Source organism: Solanum pennellii, chromosome 4 (genome assembly GCF_001406875.1).
Source record: "Solanum pennellii chromosome 4, SPENNV200".
NCBI classification, from domain to species: domain Eukaryota; kingdom Viridiplantae; phylum Streptophyta; class Magnoliopsida; order Solanales; family Solanaceae; genus Solanum; species Solanum pennellii.
In genome coordinates this window covers 7,422,964-7,440,949 of record NC_028640.1, presented here as the reverse complement: position 1 = coordinate 7,440,949, position 17,986 = coordinate 7,422,964, and the positions used below count along the sequence as shown (strand labels likewise).

General features: G+C 35.7%; 2 protein-coding genes across 7 annotated transcripts; one reads left to right on the top strand and one right to left on the bottom strand.

The window, feature by feature from the left end:
- The first annotated feature begins 3,136 nt into the window (after nt 1-3,136).
- LOC107016377 (cytokinin dehydrogenase 1) lies at nt 3,137-5,946 on the top strand. Its single transcript, XM_015216862.2, has 5 exons — nt 3,137-3,979; nt 4,448-4,575; nt 4,690-4,950; nt 5,061-5,323; nt 5,409-5,946. Exons 1-5 carry the CDS (start codon nt 3,328-3,330, stop codon nt 5,734-5,736), a joined length of 1,632 nt encoding a protein of 543 aa, XP_015072348.1. The 5' UTR covers nt 3,137-3,327; the 3' UTR covers nt 5,737-5,946.
- Nucleotides 5,947-6,048: 102 nt separating this feature from the next.
- On the bottom strand, nt 6,049-17,285 carry LOC107017291. Of its 6 annotated transcripts, none has more exons than XM_027916169.1 (4): nt 17,106-17,285; nt 8,045-8,194; nt 7,444-7,640; nt 6,049-6,586 (listed from the first exon to the last, which is right to left on the bottom strand). In XM_027916169.1, the coding sequence occupies exon 4, from the start codon at nt 6,552-6,554 to the stop codon at nt 6,246-6,248; it is 309 nt and encodes a 102-aa protein (XP_027771970.1). In that variant the 5' UTR covers nt 6,555-6,586; nt 7,444-7,640; nt 8,045-8,194; nt 17,106-17,285; the 3' UTR covers nt 6,049-6,245. The 6 variants fall into 6 exon arrangements, with proteins under 6 accessions (XP_027771970.1, XP_015073039.1, XP_027771968.1 ...); XM_015217553.2 differs by lacking the exon at nt 7,444-7,640 and adding an exon at nt 9,440-9,551 and having other exon boundaries at nt 6,049-6,592; nt 17,106-17,284; XM_027916167.1 differs by lacking the exon at nt 7,444-7,640 and adding an exon at nt 8,306-8,430 and having other exon boundaries at nt 6,049-6,592; nt 17,106-17,284.
- Between the last annotated feature and the right edge of the window lie 701 nt (nt 17,286-17,986).

Sequence of the window (17,986 nt, the reverse complement as noted above, 5' to 3'; positions counted from 1 at the left end):
CAAATATGCATAATATTAAAATAGTTATAAACTATGATATACAGTTTCTTAGTACATTAATGGATGGAAGAGGCACTAAACATACATAATTATTCATTTTTGGAAGGTGAAGAAACAAAAGAAAATGGGGTAATAATTTCCACAATAGTTCTTTGTTTGGCATTAAATAGAAAAAAACAAGAAAGCAACTTAAAGAATATTTTAAGAAAAAGAATATTGTGTTGTTTAGTTAATTAGTGTTTTCCCTATTTTATTTTATTTTATTTTCGATTAAATTTAAATTCACACCAAAAAAATTCCAACGACACACCAATCAATTGGCTTAGATATATCCTCTACAATATTTTGCAACACGTTTTATACAATTGGAAAATGTCCATTTATTATATCTATGTTTCTTTCACTGTTTCAATCAAAATTGATCTTTTTTTTTAACGATTGAGAAATCGTTAGTGGAAGGAGCCTATTTAAATTGAAAAATAACGATGATTAAATAAATCGAAAGCTAAAGAATAGGCACGAATGCATAACGTAAATGGCAAATGCTAGAGACTATTAGGGAGCGATTTCCCTTTTGATCTTTTTCGAATTAATCAGAATCCAATACAAAAAAGTTAGAGATTAGGATGGAATTGCCAAAACAACTATTTTATGGTCTTTAAATACAGTAACTTCATGAAGAAAACAGCAAATGGATGATTGTTACTATGTTTGAAGATTATTATATGATAATTATTTTGGCAACACTATCCTAGTCAATTGTCAGTCAATTTTGTTGACTAAATTATTGTTGTATTTTTTTTTATAGTAATATAAAAATGACCATTTTTTCACATTTATCAATTAGTGAGAATAAGAACATAGAGATAATTGAATAGACCATTGAAAAGTTGCCTAACTTATAAGAGACCCTTTTCTTCTTTTTACATTGGATTATAAATCCTTAACCTATAAGTCAATGAAAAATGTTTTTCTAAAAAAAAAAGTAATTTTTTAATTTATTATCTTAAAAATATTTATATAGCATCTAGATAAATATTATGAGAAGTCCAAGAGGATGTACACTGGAACACATAGACCGAAGATCTCATTTATCCTAAACAAGTACGTAGAGCATTCCGTGGGATTATGGAGAGAGTCTCAACCGATTTCGGAAGGTGTCTGAGGATCAGAAGTACGTCACTTATAAAACTTACGTTCTTTACTTCCATCAAGAAAGACACTTTCCTAATTTTAACAGAACTAATCATTTCTTCTAAGAAAAAATATTTGAATAAGTCGAACATGACGATCTGAAAAATAATTTCACCCTACCAAACACTCCCCTAATCCACTAAATACTATGTTAAAATGTATTTACCCCTCACAACTTTCAAAATATCTACTCGAAACAAGAGTCTATCGAGGACAATTTCTTGTTCTCTTTACCTCAACAAGGTACGCTCAAACTTGTGAGATCACACTAGATATATTATTATCGTTTCAGCTTCAAATATCTCTTTCCTTTGGCATGAAACTTTCTCCAATTATAAATTTCATCACAAAAAAAGAATGTTATAATAATGTACCAAATTTTCTAAATGTGACAAAGCTTAGGACCACCACTAAGCTTGATAAGTCCTTTTTTTCAACTGAGGCCATACTTATAAGACCTAACAACAAGTAACTTAGTAGGGGCCTCCCCTTCTCTAAACCCTCTCCATCAAGAACTAAAATCCATCAAACAGATACCTGACACTATTAGTAGATCCTTTGTAGAGGTTGACAAGTATTCAACAGTCAAAATCTCTTTATAATGATGTTGTTTGTCTGAATATTTTGCATCTATTACACATAATATAACATAATCGATTCCAAAAAAAGCTCGATTGTTATAGTGAAATGTTATTATAAAGGATAGCAATTGACTTCTCCACACTGAGCAGCTCATACAACAAGTTACCTTGCTTGGACTTTTCAAAAAAGTCGTTGCACTCGTGTTAGATTTTCAGAGACGAGCACTCAGCAACGTTTTTTGAAAAGTTTGATCAACATAAGTTACATGCTACAACATATTAAAATGCACTAATTCTTTACGTTGTCGGTGTATATCTATAGATGTCAAATCCAAGTTGGAAAGTGATTTTGTAGACAGACAGAAAAACACACATACATTCACTCCCACGTGAAGTGAATATCCTCTCAAAGCCTCTTACCCCATTGTGGAAGATAACATTTGTGGACCTAGTGAAGTTTAAAAGCCATTGAGGAAAAACTTTTGTGCGGCCATAATATATGATTTACATATTAGGATACACTGAATACAATAACATACACAGTATAATTCCGCAAGTCGGGTGTGAAAAAGATAGTATATACATAAAGTCACAAACCTTACCCCTACCAAAACAAGAGGTGTTTCGTACACCCTGACTCGAGAAAATAACAAGAGTACAGAAATTAAGATAAATTACTAAAAAATGAATAGAAACTACAATAAACGCATAACATTAGCGTCAGCTAGCAAGTAAGTACTCAAACTTTAAGAGTGCACACCTTCAATTTGATCTAAACTGACAACTAAAAACTTCGACTCGTCCTCACTGTTTCTTGTGGACACCCAACACTAACGTGACATACAAATTTTAATTTAGAGGTGTCTAGATGATCGTTTTGTAAGTAGGAATGTTCAACTGACGGAGTAAAGACAATTTGGCGTGTTTAGATGTGCATACTCAAAGTTGGAATGTCTACAGACCAAGTTCGAGTGTTTATTTATGTATTATGACAAGTGACAGGAATAAATAATAACAGAAATAGAAGATTAGGATACACTGAAAAGGTTGCAAAAATATAATAGTAGTACATATCACCTTTCGTATAGATGACTTTAAATAAAAAATTTGGTGACATTGTTTCACCAAATGTGAACACTTTGAATAAATAGTTGGTGTAGGATACCAAATTCAGCAGATAAATTTTGCTCAAAATAGCAATGAGACATGTTAAAAATTAACATATATGGTGGTAGTTGGAACCACACTAGTGAAGTACCAAATGACAGGTGAAATTTTCCACTTCAAACAAAAACACTATTGAGTTTAAAATCAAAAAATTTTCAATATTTTCCATAAATTAACATCCACTTTCAAGATATATAGTCCTCACATGCAGTCCTATAGACCACTTAATTAGTGCTATTGATAGTGACATTTTCAAAAAACTCCCCATTATATATTCTCTTGACCAACCTTAATTTTCTTGAGGCCATTCTACACCCTCTATTTTCACTCAAAGAAAAGGCAAATTTTCAAGAAACTGTGTGTCAACAACCACTTTTAAGAAAGAATGAAGTCATCACCAACTCATTTTTTCTTTAAACATAATAGTATGCTTCTAAGGCTTCTTATATTCATACTAGGCATTTGCTCAATAAACAGAAGTAACCACTGTTGTGACCAACTTTTTGCCACCCCTTCAAGTTTCTCAGTGATTCAATCATCACTGAAACAGTTAAATATTGAAGGGTGCTTTAGTTTCAAGAATTTCGATCACGTCGCGAAGGACTTCGGCAACAGATATCACTTTCTTCCATCAGCTGTTCTGTACCCGAAATCGGTTTCAGACATATCATCCACTTTAAAACATATTTTTGACATGGGAACAACAACTGACCTAACTGTTGCTGCTAGAGGACATGGTCACTCTCTAGAAGGACAAGCTCAAGCTTACCAGGGAGTAGTGATCAGCATGGAATCGCTTCGAGCACCAGCGATGCGTTTCCACCATGCAGGGGAACTGCCTTTTGTTGATGTCTCTGCTGGAGAGCTTTGGATAAACATCCTGCATGAAAGTCTTAAACTTGAATTAACACCAAAATCTTGGACTGATTATCTTCACCTTACAGTTGGAGGTACTTTGTCGAATGCCGGAATCAGTGGGCAAGCATTCAAACATGGACCTCAGATCAATAATGTCTACCAACTTGAAGTTGTCACTGGTATGTTCATGCACAACAAGTTTATTATGCCCCAGCTCCATAATATCAGCCAGAGTTCTGAGAGAGCATTTGGCCCTGAATTATTTTTACTTTTTTTGTATTCATAGCCAAACAAGCAAACACAACTTCAATTTTTCACTTTTGAAAACAAAACTACTTTTTTCAAATAGTCACAATTTTCAAAGTCTTCCCATTTTTTCTATTTTATACAATAGAGTACCAATCAGCACCTAGAAGTCATATCATTAATTAGTAAAAAAGTGATTACATTGTGGACTTGGACTCAACAAAGTCAGCAACAGAAGCCAATTCTGTTACCACAAAAGTTATCACCTTCTTCTTTTTCTAATTCTGGATACTTTAACTAAAACTATAGTGGAAAAATCACATCCCTCCATTTCTGTGAGTTGGATTGTTATGTATTATATTGCTGGAGGTTATTAACAATAATATTATTTTTTTTCACAGGTAAAGGAGAGGTGATTACTTGTTCAAAGGAGCAGAATGCTGACCTATTCTATGGTGTACTAGGAGGACTAGGCCAGTTTGGTATCATCACAAGGGCTAGGATTGCTCTTCAACCAGCACCTAAAAAGGTAATTTTCCCGACTCCTAATATCAAAGAAGTTTAACGTTAATCGGAACAAGATTTAAGGAGGAAAAAACAGGGGAACAAGCCAGAAATTTCTACTAAATCCAATTGTTAACAGGTAAAGTGGATCAGAGTGCTGTATTCAGATTTCTCAACATTTTCCAATGATCAAGAACAGTTGATATCATCCAAGGATTCTTTCGACTATGTAGAAGGATTTGTCATTATCAATAGAACAGGATTGCTGAACAACTGGAGGTCTACTTTCAATCCTAAAGATCCACTTCTAGCCAGAAAGTTCAGTTCAGAAGGAAAAGTTCTCTACTGCCTAGAAGTTGCCGTATACTTCAATCCAGAAGAGACGCCTAATACTGATCAGGTAAGCTATTTTCTAAAGTCAAGTTTATTAAGTTTCTATCTTATGACAACCTTACACAGTGTTCACCTAAACATGTCAACATCTTGACTGTTGTTTTCTTTGTACTACAGAATATTGATGTCCTCTTATCTAAGTTGAATTATATCAAATCCACGCTTTTCCAATCAGAAGTCTCCTACGTGGAGTTCCTCGACAGAGTCCACGTGTCTGAGATGAAACTCCAAGAGAAGGGGTTATGGGATGTCCCTCATCCATGGCTAAACCTTTTAATTCCAAAGAGCAGGATTCATGACTTTGCACAAGAAGTTTTTGGGAAGATTCTTACTGACACTAGCCATGGGCCTATACTCATTTACCCAGTCAACAAATCAAAGTACGGAAATCATTATCACTCGAATAATCTTCTTACAGGATGTATGCGTCTTCCTAACATGATGTATGATCACTTTGTCTTGCAGGTGGATAAAAGGAACATCAATGGTTACACCTGAAGAAGATGTCATGTATTTAATAGCATTTCTATCTTCTGCCATGCCATCTTCAACAGGAAAGGATGGACTAGAACATATTCTAAATAAGAACAAGAAGATACTGAACTTTTGCAATAAAGCACATATTGGAATGAAACAGTATTTGCCACACTACACAACACAGGAAGACTGGAAAGTTCACTTTGGCCCTCGATGGGAAACATTTGCTAGGAGGAAATCCACTTATGACCCTTTGTCTATCTTAGCTCCTGGACACAGAATTTTTGAAAGAGCATCACTCCTTAAACAATATTAACTTCTTCCAATAAAATAAATAGCTATATAGAGTTCTTTACATAGATCTATGGTTATAATGCTCCACAACGTGCACATGTAACAAAGTTGAAGCATTGTAGTATTCTTTTAAAGAAAGAACTATCTTTGTACATTGAATACCTGAAAACTGGCAACAACTTGATGCTTGTGCTTAGGGGATTTGATTAAAGATTCAGTAAGATTTTACTCACGGTTGACATTTTAATTTTGCATAATGGATAATATGGAATTCGAATCTCCAACACAACAAGATACATCAAACCGGGAAGTGCACAAAGGAGAAACAATAGAATGACAAGTAAGCATGTTGCTAAAAAGATCCACCGAGCTATAATTAATTTCATACATGGGGATATGATTTATTTCATGAAGAACCATAAGACACATAAGGGAACATTCAATCAACAGAAGCAGAACTGAGAGTTTAAGAGTGCCAGTAAAACTGGAGAACACCTTGAAAGTCCACCTTAAGTTGTACCATGGTTAGATCTATTTCTTTGCAGGTTCTGTCCAGCCAAGGCCTGGTCGAGTAATGCTTTCACGTTGCCCTTCATAGTCCCACGCATCACGAATAGAAGCTTCAAAGTCAGTGGTATCAGCTGCCACAGGAAGAACACTATTTAAATCGTCTCTTGCTCCTAGACCTCCGGCTCTTATTACATCATCCATAGTGATATCCGCCTCCATGTTTACATCACCATGAGATTTCTCATGTGCTGGGGCCACATAAGCTGCGACGTTTTTACCACCTTGACCTTTATTCACTTCAGATGTCTCTTTCACAGAAGCCTGCTGCATTTTTCTATAGGACTCAATGCCCTCACTCTTAGCTGCAGCTAAAGATGTGTCATGTCAAGGGAAGGACATCATTTATTTTTTGCAGCATTTGGAATTGATTAAGATCAGACACAACTTATTATCATCTAATTGGACAACTGCTAAGTTTGAGAACACCTCAAATACATCTATCGACGAGAAGATTCATGAAAAGATAAAACACTTTAGTTGTGATATCTACCCTAGGAGACAGTGAGTTAGAGCTTTTTCTTCGACAAAAAGAGAATGATCCCCTTTTTATTTGTTCCTTCCTTCGCAAAAAGAAAGATGGTAAAATACTAAATTTAGGATGCACTAAATCCTTATATCTTCAAGGCAGATGATATAGCCTTAAGATCCCTCACTTTGTCCTTCAGAAAACATCTTATCCAACTACGAACTGTGGAACTTCTCAGATTAATTTTTTGATCAAGATATCACTAGTGGGTCAAAATTCAGCATATATTAATAGTAACCACCAGAAATCAAATGACAAAGACATCTTCCTTTTTTGATGGATCAAATGACAAAGATATCTTCTTCTTTTTTGATGGATCAAATGACAAAGACATCTTGTTGGGATAATACATTCAAGAACTTAAGAGTAATGAATTTTTGATGACCAACTGAGTAATGAATTTTCGAGTAACTTAAGGGTCATATAGACAAATACTGATGTAGGGAGAAGAATTCCCACAACAGATCGAACAGAAACCCTCTTCTCCCTTACAGTAGTGTGCCTTGATCAACTCTTGGGAAGGAGGGGAGTTATTAACTTCTGCAGGGCATTATTTACTCTTGCCAAAGAGAACATTTTGTCAGTTTCCTAACCAAGTAGATACATCATCTCCAGCTAAGCAGAGGACGTTACCTAATCTTATTGATGATCATTCTGATGCAGCGACGCCAGTGTGTTTTGCAACAGCCTTCCACCCTTAATTTTATGGTGATGCTTTTCATTCTCAGAAAGTGAGGAGTTTTTGCAAGATATTGAAATCTCCTTCTGTGTTTTGAGGATACCCCCTGCTCTAGAAAACTGGTACACTTTGGTTTAAGCAAGTCCTGCACCTTAAATTCCACACAGCCCATCAACGGTAATATCTATCTACTTAGCCTTGAGGAATGTTCAAGTTTGATTTTCATATTGCCTATCCAATTTTTTGGGCTCCGATAATCCACCACGTTGTTTCCACCTTATTATTTTTGATAACCAACATCCTTAAACTATTTTCTGATTAATATTGCATCCTTTTAACTATTTGGTTAGCTTCTTCTAATGATATACTTTTATGTAAACCCCTAATTAAACTCTTTCAGACACCAAAAGACATACAATTCTATAACCTGTTGGAAATTTAAAAAGCAACAAACCTACACATAAATTAATTGTTTTCAGAACAAACAGAAATATTGTTACAAGATCAGGTGTACGTGATGGGCAGAAATGGAGACCTAATAACAAGCTGAAATACCTTGTGAAGCTCCAACTGTATCGTGGTCCATGCTGCCTAAATTAAAACAGAAGTTAAGATTTCCGCTAGCAAGTACCTTCACCACTTAAAGATTTCCACTCACAAGTACCTTCACCAGCTCAAAGCCCCTCGACAGAACTTTCAAAAACCCTGTAACAGCAGCAGCATCTATTATTATCCAAGGACAAGAAACCACGAACATACTACAAAATGAGAGTATAAACTAAACAGCAAGCAAATGAGGAAGAGAAGATGAAATACACTTATCAATATTTGTCAGATCAAGACTCAGTTTTGAAACCAAATGATTGTTCTTGCTGCATACCATTACTCGTGCTTATTTTTCCCACTCTCAACCAAGACACATCGAAGACCTAATACGCAATCTACCAAAAGAATTTCCAGTCATTTCTTGAACTAGTTACCAGTCTTGCTACCTTAACTTTCTATTCTTAAATCATCAGTCACTAACAGACACAAAAAGGAGAGCAGAAGCAAGCTAGCATTTTGGTTATGGATTCGGCCAAACCCAGCAGTTTTTGTTCAAACCGTGTGTTTGTATTAAAATTTCGTTGAATATGTTTATACTATTAATTTAAAACCCTATAACTTAAGTCTCTAGTCTCAAACATATAAGTTTCAAATCTTGACTCCACCTCTGAAGGCAAAGAACTATCAATTCACTCCAATCCTTTCAACAAAAACTTGCTTGTACCAACTGGAGAAGTTTTTATACTCTATAGTACCCTTTAAAACATTTTGTGTCAATATATCCTTCTAATTCTCGTTTTGTCTTCTTTTTCTTTTTTACTTTTTTAGGGGAATGATTAGTGGAGTTAGCACTAACTCGTGTGCACCTTGACTTATTTACTGGCAGCCAATTTAACTTCAGCACCAAGTCTAGAGCAGATGGGATCATACTGAGTGTTGTGGCTAGGACCAGGGGCGGAGCTAAAGGGACGAAATGGGTTCCTAATTCATTTAAGGTCCAACAGAACATTATGTACGCATCATATATGTTGAACTTGAATCCCTTACGAAAATCCAGCCTCCGCTACTAGCTAGGAATCAAACAAAGAATCCTCAAGTTGTTACTCCTATGCCTCAACCACACAGCTGCCTATCATGGACTTCAATCTTGAGTTTGTTATTAACCCTCTTTACATTGGTAAACATACATCCATCTAGAAAGACCAACTCACATATATATTACATATTCAAGACAAAGACTGCACTTTCATTATTTATCTTTCAAAATAAGTTCAGTCATTTCAAAACACCAACTTCCTCTTCATCCCTCCTCCACCAATAATAAGCACTTTTTGCAAGAATTAGTCTTAAACCTTCATCTAGAAAGAGAAGGTGAAAACATAGCTAGAACCAACAACAACATACCCAGTGTAATCCCACAAGCGGGATTTGGGGAGAGTGGAATGTACACAGCCTTGGATCAGTGATAATCAGCAACCGTTTGTTGAATCCATCCCATTGTATTAGTCAACTTTAGCTATTCAATTGGTACAAGCAATTGTTAAAAAGGAATAGTAATTGGAGTTGAAAAGAAAAGATTTGGTAGTTGGCAAATTGGTAAGATTTGCAACCATTTTTGACTTTGCTATATTTACCTATGTCATTAGTGACATAAGCATGGTTTTATCCTTCTATAAATAGAGCATTCTTGCTCATTTGTAGAACACACCAAGTTAGAGAGAAAAATCATTTTGAGAGCAAAGTGAGGTATTCCATAGACTATACAAGAAAATAGTCTGTGAAGAAAAATAGAGTGTGAGCGATATTTTAGTAAGACGGAAACCAAAAGAGTGTTGTTCCTTTTGAGTGTGTAGTAGTCACTTTGAGTATTGTATTCGTGACTACACAGTGTAAAATTCCTTACTATAGTAATATCAATTGCTCCTCTTAGTCCGTGGTTTTTTCCCTTATTCAGAAGGGTTTCCACGTAAAATTCTTGGTGTCGTTATTTTCCCATTTTATTTCCATTACTTTTACCATATATATTTTTGTGCTTGTCCGCGTTTTCCCAACAAACTGGTATCAGAGCCAAGGTTTTATCTGAGTATGCTCTGTGGTTGCAGCACAGTCTGAACTTCCACATCAGAAAAGATTTACTTTGATTTGCGATAACTATATTTTTTGGGGAAAACAATGGAAGCCAACACAAGTAGAATGGTTACTTTGAATGGTGTTAATTATGCCATTTGGAAGGGGAAAATGGAAGATCTGCTTTATGTTAAGAATTTTTACAAACCAGTATTTACCACTGTAAAGCCTGATAATAAAACAGATGAAGAGTGGAATCTGTTGCATAGACAGGTCTGTGGATTCATTAGGCAATGGGTCGACGATAATGTGTTGAACCATATTTCTGGGGAAACACATGCTCGAACCCTATGGGAGCATCTTGAAAGTTTGTATGCTCGAAAGACTGGCAACAACAAAATGTTCTTAATAAAGCAGATGTTGAGTTTGAAGTATCATGATGGTTCTCCGATGACAGACCATCTGAATAATTTTCAGGGGATAATGAACCAATTATCTGCTATGGGCATCAAATTTGATGAAGAAATTCAAGGCTTGCTTCTACTTGGTTCCCTACCAGATTCATGGGAAACATTTAGAACGTCATTGTCAAATTCTGCTCCGGATGGTGTGATCTCTATGGATTCCGCCAAGAGTAGTGTCTTGAACGAAGAGATGAGAAGAAAAACTCAAGGTTCCTCTTCGTCGGATGTCCTGATAACTGGCCCCAGGGGGAGAAATAAAACTCGTGGTTCTCAGCATAGAGAACAAAATAGGAGCAAATCCAAAGGCAGACTTAAGGATATTGAGTGCTATCATTGTGGCATGAAAGGGCACACAAAGAAGTTCTGCAGGAAGTTGAAGAGGGAGAACAAAAACAAAGAGGAAACTAAAGAAGATGGCAATGAAAATTGCCTAGCCACCGTCACCACCGAAGATCTTGTTACCGTTCTTGATGCAAACATGATAAATATTGCTTGTGATGAGTCAAGCTGGGTTGTGGACACTGGTGCCGCATCTCATGTGACATCAAGGAAGGATTTTTTCTCTTCCTACACTCCTGGTGATTTTGGAACCTTGAGTATGGGTAATGAGACTGTTTCTAGGGTGGTTGGTATTGGTACAATTTGTTTGGAAACTAGTGTTGGAACTAAACTAGTTTTGAACAATGTGAAACATGCTCCTGATGTTCGTCTGCACCTAATTTCTGTTGGTGTTTTAGATGATAAAGGATATGTTAGTACCAACGGTGATGGAAAATGGAAGCTCATTAAGGGTTCCTTGGTTGTGGCTCGTGGTAACAAACGTCGTGGTCTATACTGGACTACGGCCTCTGCTTGTGTTGATATGGTGAATGCGGTTGAGAGCGATAGCTCTTCAACATTATGGCACAAGAGGCTTAGCCACATTAGCGAGAAAGGACTTAATATTCTAGCCAAGAAGAAATTATTGTCAAATTTCCAAAGTTCTAAATTAGAAAAATGTGAGCACTGCTTGGCTGGTAAACAAAATAGAGTTTCCTTTAAGTCCTACCCTCCTTCGAGAAAGACAGAGTTGCTTGAGTTAGTGCACTCTGATTTATGTGGTCCAATGAAGACAAAGACATTGGGTGGTGCACTTTACTTTGTCACTTTCATTGATGATTGCTCGAGAAAACTTTGGGTCTATGTCTTGAAGACTAAAGACCAAGTGTTAGGTGTCTTTAAGCAGTTTCAGGCTTCAGTTGAAAGAGAAACTGGAAAGAAAGTGAAATGTATTCGTACTGATAATGGTGGTGAATATTGTGGACCATTTGACGAATACTGCAAGCATCAAGGTATTAGACACCAGAAGACTCCTCCCAAGACTCCTCAGCTTAATGGTTTGGCTGAGAGGATGAACAGGACCTTGATGGAAAGAGTTAGATGTTTGCTTTCTGAAGCAAAGTTGCCAAACTCATTTTGGGGTGAGGCTTTATTGACCGCTGCACATGTTATTAATCTATCTCCTGCTGTTGCTTTGCAAAGTGATGTACCAAATAGTGTTTGGTATGGAAAGGATGTTTCCTATGACCATTTGAGAGTATTTGGTTGCAAAGCTTTTGTACATGTGCCGAAAGATGAGAGGTCAAAATTAGATGCCAAGACAAGGCAATGCATCTTCATTGGATATGGCCTAGATGAATTTGGTTACAGGCTATATGATCCAATTGAAAAGAAACTTGTGAGAAGCCGTGATATTATTTTCATGGAGAATCAAACAATTGAAGATATTGACAAAGCGGAGAAGGTAGAATCTTCAAATTTTGATGGTATAGTTCATCATGATGAAGTTCCTCACACAAGTGTGCATGATGTTGTTGGGTTTGATAATCATGGTGACGCCCAGAATCATGTATCGAATCAACATGTTGATGTTGATAATAACAATGATATTGTTATTGATGATCCTGTTGCTCATGAAGTTGTGGACGAATCAAATATTCCGCTTCGGAGGTCCACAAGACAGCGGTTTCCTTCCTCCCGTTATTCACCCAATGAGTATGTGTTACTCACTGACGGGGGAGAACCTGAATGTTATGAGGAGGCCATGGAAGATGAGCACAAGAATCAATGGATTGAAGCCATGCAAGACGAGATGAAGTCTTTGCATGAGAACCACACTTATGAGTTGGTAAAATTGCCCAAGGGCATGAGAGCTTTGAAGAACAAGTGGGTGTTCAAAGTTAAAGTTGAAGAACACAACTTGAAGCCCAGGTACAAAGCTAGATTGGTTGTTAAGGGATTCGGTCAAAGGAAAGGTATTGACTTTGACGAAATATTTTCTCCTGTTGTGAAAATGTCCTCGATTCGCACAGTTCTAGGTTTGGCTGCTAGTCTTAATTTAGAGATTGAGCAGATGGATGTGAAGACGGCTTTCCTTCACGGTGACCTAGAAGAAGAGATTTATATGGAACAACCTGAGGGCTTCAAAGTAGATGGTAAAGAAAATTTTGTATGCAAACTCAAAAAGAGTCTCTATGGCCTAAAACAAGCTCCCAGACAGTGGTACAAAAAGTTTGAATCTGTTATGGGGGAGCAAGGCTATAAGAAGACTTCTTCAGATCATTGCGTATTTGTACAAAAATTTTCTGACAATGATTTTATCATCCTTTTGTTGTATGTGGATGATATGTTGATTGTGGGCAAGAATACTTCCAAGATTGACGAGCTGAAGAAAGAGTTGTGTAAGTCTTTTTCTATGAAAGACTTGGGTCATGCCAAGCAAATTTTGGGCATGAGAATTACTCGTCTTAGAGATAAAAGGAAGATTTATTTGTCCCAGAAGAAGTACATTGAACGCGTATTGGAGCGCTTCAATATGAAGAATGCGAAGCCTGTGAGTATACCTCTTGCTGGTCATATGAAGTTGAGCAAGAAGATGTGTCCTACAGCTAGGGAGGAAAAAGAGAACATGGCCAAAGTTCCATATTCCTCCGTTGTCGGAAGTCTAATGTATGCAATGGTGTGCACTAGACCTGATATTGCTCACGCAGTTGGTGTTGTCAGTAGATTTCTCGAAAATCCGGGAAAAGAGCATTGGGAAGCTGTGAAATGGATACTCAGGTATCTTAGAGGAAGCTCAGATGAATGCTTGTGTTTTGGAGCATCAAATCCAATCTTGAAAGGCTATACAGATTCTGATATGGCAGGTGACCTTGATAACAGAAAATCCACTACTGGATATTTGTTTACTTTTTCAGGGGGAGCTATATCATGGCAGTCAAAGTTGCAGAAATGTGTTGCACTATCTACAACTGAAGCTGAGTATATTGCGGCTACTGAAGCCGGCAAGGAGATGATATGGCTAAAGCGATTTCTTCAAGAGCTTGGTTTGAATCAGATGGAGTATATTGTCTATTGTGACAGCCAGAGTGCAATAGACTTGAGCAAGAACTCCATGTACCATGCAAGAACAAAACACATCGACGTCAGATATCATTGGATTCGTGAGAAAGTGGAGAATGAATCATTTCACGTCAAAAAGATTCACACAAGTGAAAATCCTGCAGATATGCTGACCAAGATGATACCGAAAGACAAGTTCGAGTTATGCAAAGAACTTGTGGGTATGAGCTCTCTCTAAAGAAGTTGAAGATACCTTCTTCCAGTAAATGGGACTGGAGGGGGAGATTTGTTGAATCCATCCCATTGTATTAGTCAACTTTAGCTATTCAATTGGTACAAGCAATTGTTAAAAAGGAATAGTAATTGGAGTTGAAAAGAAAAGATTTGGTAGTTGGCAAATTGGTAAGATTTGCAACCATTTTTGACTTTGCTATATTTACCTATGTCATTAGTGACATAAGTATGGTTTTATCCTTCTATAAATAGAGCATTCTTGCTCATTTGTAGAACACACCAAGTTAGAGAGAAAAACCATTTTGAGAGCAAAGTGAGGTATTACATAGACTATACAAGAAAATAGTCTGTGAAGAAAAATAGAGTGTAAGCGATATTTTAGTAAGACGGTAACCAAAAGAGTGTTGTTCCTTTTGAGTGTGTAGTAGTCACTTTGAGTATTGTATTCGTGACTACACAGTGTAAANCTAGGGAGGAAAAAGAGAACATGGCCAAAGTTCCATATTCCTCCGTTGTCGGAATCTAATGTATGCAACGGTGTGCACTATACCTGATATTGCTCACGCAGTTGGTGTTGTCAGTAGATTTCTCGAAAATCCGGGAAAAGAGCATNGTGCTTGTCCGCGTTTTCCCAACATCGTTCTCTAGGTTTCATCATGAACCTAATTGGTTATCTTAGATTGTTGGGGAATAATGAAAAATATTTCACAATAATAATAATATAATATTATTTAGCAGAATAGTAGTCCTGGAGATAAGATGAAAATTACTACGATGATATGTTAATAATAGTGCAGAAAATTAGTACTTTAGTAGTGTTAGGCATTGTCCTAAGAAACTATTTCAGCGGTGTGAAATGTTTCCCGGGATTAACCAAGTCTTCCATATTTAAATAGAGGATACATAAATCAACAAATTAATTTACAAATTAACCATCAATTAAAATAAGTAAAACTAAGATGGAAGAGGGGAATGAGTGATTGTAAACAAAGGAAAAATACTGATATATTGTTATGTATTGCAGATGGTTTGAGGGACTATTTATAGTGGAAGGAACATATTTGCACATAACAAGTGTTAAGACACTTGTCTTCCAACAACAACAACAAATGCCACTAATAGTTAGTATGCACAAGACAAGTAGATCATTTTTTTTAATGATAAGAAAACCTGCAGCCGCTACCCTTTGGGTGCGCGCATAGGGTAAAAATCCCGCTCCTATGCAATAGATTTGAAAAGTGACAAGTGTTAAAATCTTTCAAATAAGACTACAATTCCCCACTATTTCAAAGATTTAATGAGAAAAGATATACAAAATGCAATAGGCCATGGCATGTTTGAATGTATTCATGAGAGCTTTAAAGACTAGGCCAAAGTCTCATAGGAGCGCCCACTCCACTTCTCATATAGGTGAATTCATCAGATCTAAACTGCTTTAAATACACCATTTTTAATTAAGGACTATGAATTCATTAAGAGTTAATAACTCATTCCTCATTTTTAGTAGCAGTTCAAGCACTCTCAGTTAGTGTGCAGTGTCAATACTGACTTGTTATTACCCATATGAACCTACTTCATGGGATCTCGATCAATTAGGTTGGGTTACCATCTCTATTGACAATCAGTTGGCCTTAAAACCCATCTCAATAGATCTGAAAAATTAATTTTCTTTCCACAGGTTAGTCAGTGAATCAAACGAATTCAATTCTAACTTCATATAATCAATTGCAATTATTCCATCTCTCAGCAAGTGCTTAACTACATCATGCCTCAATTTCATGTGTCGGCTCTTACAATATAAGATGTATCCTTCGCAGTAGCAATTGTGGCTTGACAATCACGGTGTATAAACACTGGAGGCAATTCATCCTTTATTAAAAGGATATTCGCTAAGAAATTTCTTAGTCATTCAGACTCAGAACCAACCATCTCTAAAGCTACAAACGACTCCGAAAGACACCAAACCTATTGCATTTTGCCCGGAAAATCTAGGAAGTTATATTTTTTTTTTTGTATTAAATCTTTGAAATAGCGAGGAATTGTAGTGTGATTTGAAAGATTGTAACACCTGTCACTTTTCAAATGATCCACTTGTTTTGTACTTACTAACTATTAGTGGCATTTGTTGTTATTGTTGGAAGACAAGTGTCTTGTCATGTGCAAATATGTTCCTTTCCACTATAGATAGTCCCTCAAGATAATCAGCAATACATAACAATATATCAATATCCTTTCTTTTGTTTTCAATCACTCGTTCCCCTTTCCCATCTTAGTTTTAGTTATTTTAATTAATGTGTCAATTTATTTCCCCCACTAATAACTTGTTGATGTTAATCAATTTGTTGATTCGTGTCTCCTCTATCTTAATAGGGAAGGCTTGCTTTATTTAGGGAAATATTTCCGCTGAAATAGTTTCGTAGGACAATGTCCAACACCACCATTTTGCTAAATAATATTATATTATTATTATTGTGAAATATTTTTCATTATTTCCCAACAATTCCAATTATGTCAAATTGTAAATCTCAAACCGCACTCCTACCTTGTGAAGGTAGAGAGGTTCTTTCAACAATAGACCATCGGCTCAAGTAAAGCATATAAAAACAAGTACGTAAAGCAAATACAATAGCACGCAGATACCATGCTGAAAACAACAAAGAAGAGAAACATAGCCAAAAAACAAAATAATAAGCAAACCAGACATCAGGTAATACTTAAATCAAAGAATTAAATCTTAGCTAGAACCATCACAAGAAAACAAGTCATCCATTGAGAAATACTCAAAAACAAGCAGCAAGCACTAAAAAGAACCAATCTTTTTCAAGAAAAATCCAATCTTGCATTGTTTATGCATCTGTTGATTAATAAAACACAATATCAATGTATCCTTAAAATTAGATATTAAAAGGGGTTAGCAGACTGACAAAAATGAAGAAAATAAGCAAAAGGGTATCTGCAATATCAACTATTCTGCTATTCTGCCGCACTCTGTTATGGGATTCTTGAATGTGATTTTTGTTTATGAGGTGTTGAGTGGAGTTGACAGTGCAAAATATACGTGTAGTAGAGGAAGAGAGAACACGTATCTTTGTCGTTTTGCAATGCTGCCAACTTATGAATTGAAATTCTAGCAAAAATTGCCCCAATGGCCCAATCTTGATTGTGCACATTTTATTGGCCCAAGTGTTTGGTGTCTTTTCATACTCTAAATGGAATTTTTTCTTTTTCAAGAAAATTGGAAGAAATCTCATTATGTAAGATATATAGATCAAATTTAGATGTAATTTGTTTTAGATAAATATTATTTAAGTTAACTTGTAGTATACATAACAAATCTTGCTGGTCTCCTTCTCATTTTATTTGCCACTCTTCTATGTATTTGATAGATCAGAAACTTGTGAATTACGTTAAATACATAAAATAAGGGTAAGTTTTGTATAATATGTACCGCATTTGATTTCAAAACTATTATAACACTATCATACCCATTTAATTTAGTATAGTTCGATATTTTGAAGTTCGTTTCTGATTCTTTACGGTATAATAAATTGGTAATTATAGTTTGTTCAACTTCAACTAATATAAACTTGTATAATAGAGTTTTATGACTTCAAGAATTCAAAAAAAAATCTTAATTGTATCATAGTAACACATTACACATGTAGAAATATATATTGAAAAAAAAAACACAAACATCTCATTTTGTTAATCAATACGTTTAAATAAAAAAAGAGGAGTCAAAGTTTCAACTTCTGAACATTAGTTTGTACTAATAATAAGTTGCATATTTATATATATATATATA

What these genes read in the sequence shown, in the direction of transcription:
- LOC107016377 (XM_015216862.2), top strand. Translation starts at nt 3,328, where the DNA reads ATGAAGTCATCACCAACTCATTTTTTCTTTAAACATAATAGTATGCTT. An exon ending in CCAACTTGAAGTTGTCACTG is followed by an intron (nt 3,980 to 4,447) that starts GTATGTTCATGC and finishes TTTTTTTCACAG; the next exon opens with GTAAAGGAGAGGTGATTACT. An exon ending in AGACGCCTAATACTGATCAG is followed by an intron (nt 4,951 to 5,060) that starts GTAAGCTATTTT and finishes TTTGTACTACAG; the next exon opens with AATATTGATGTCCTCTTATC.
- LOC107017291 (XM_015217553.2), bottom strand. Translation starts at nt 8,075, where the DNA reads ATGGACCACGATACAGTTGGAGCTTCACAAG. An exon ending in TACAGTTGGAGCTTCACAAG is followed by an intron (nt 6,593 to 8,044) that starts GTATTTCAGCTT and finishes ACACATCTTTAG; the next exon opens with CTGCAGCTAAGAGTGAGGGC.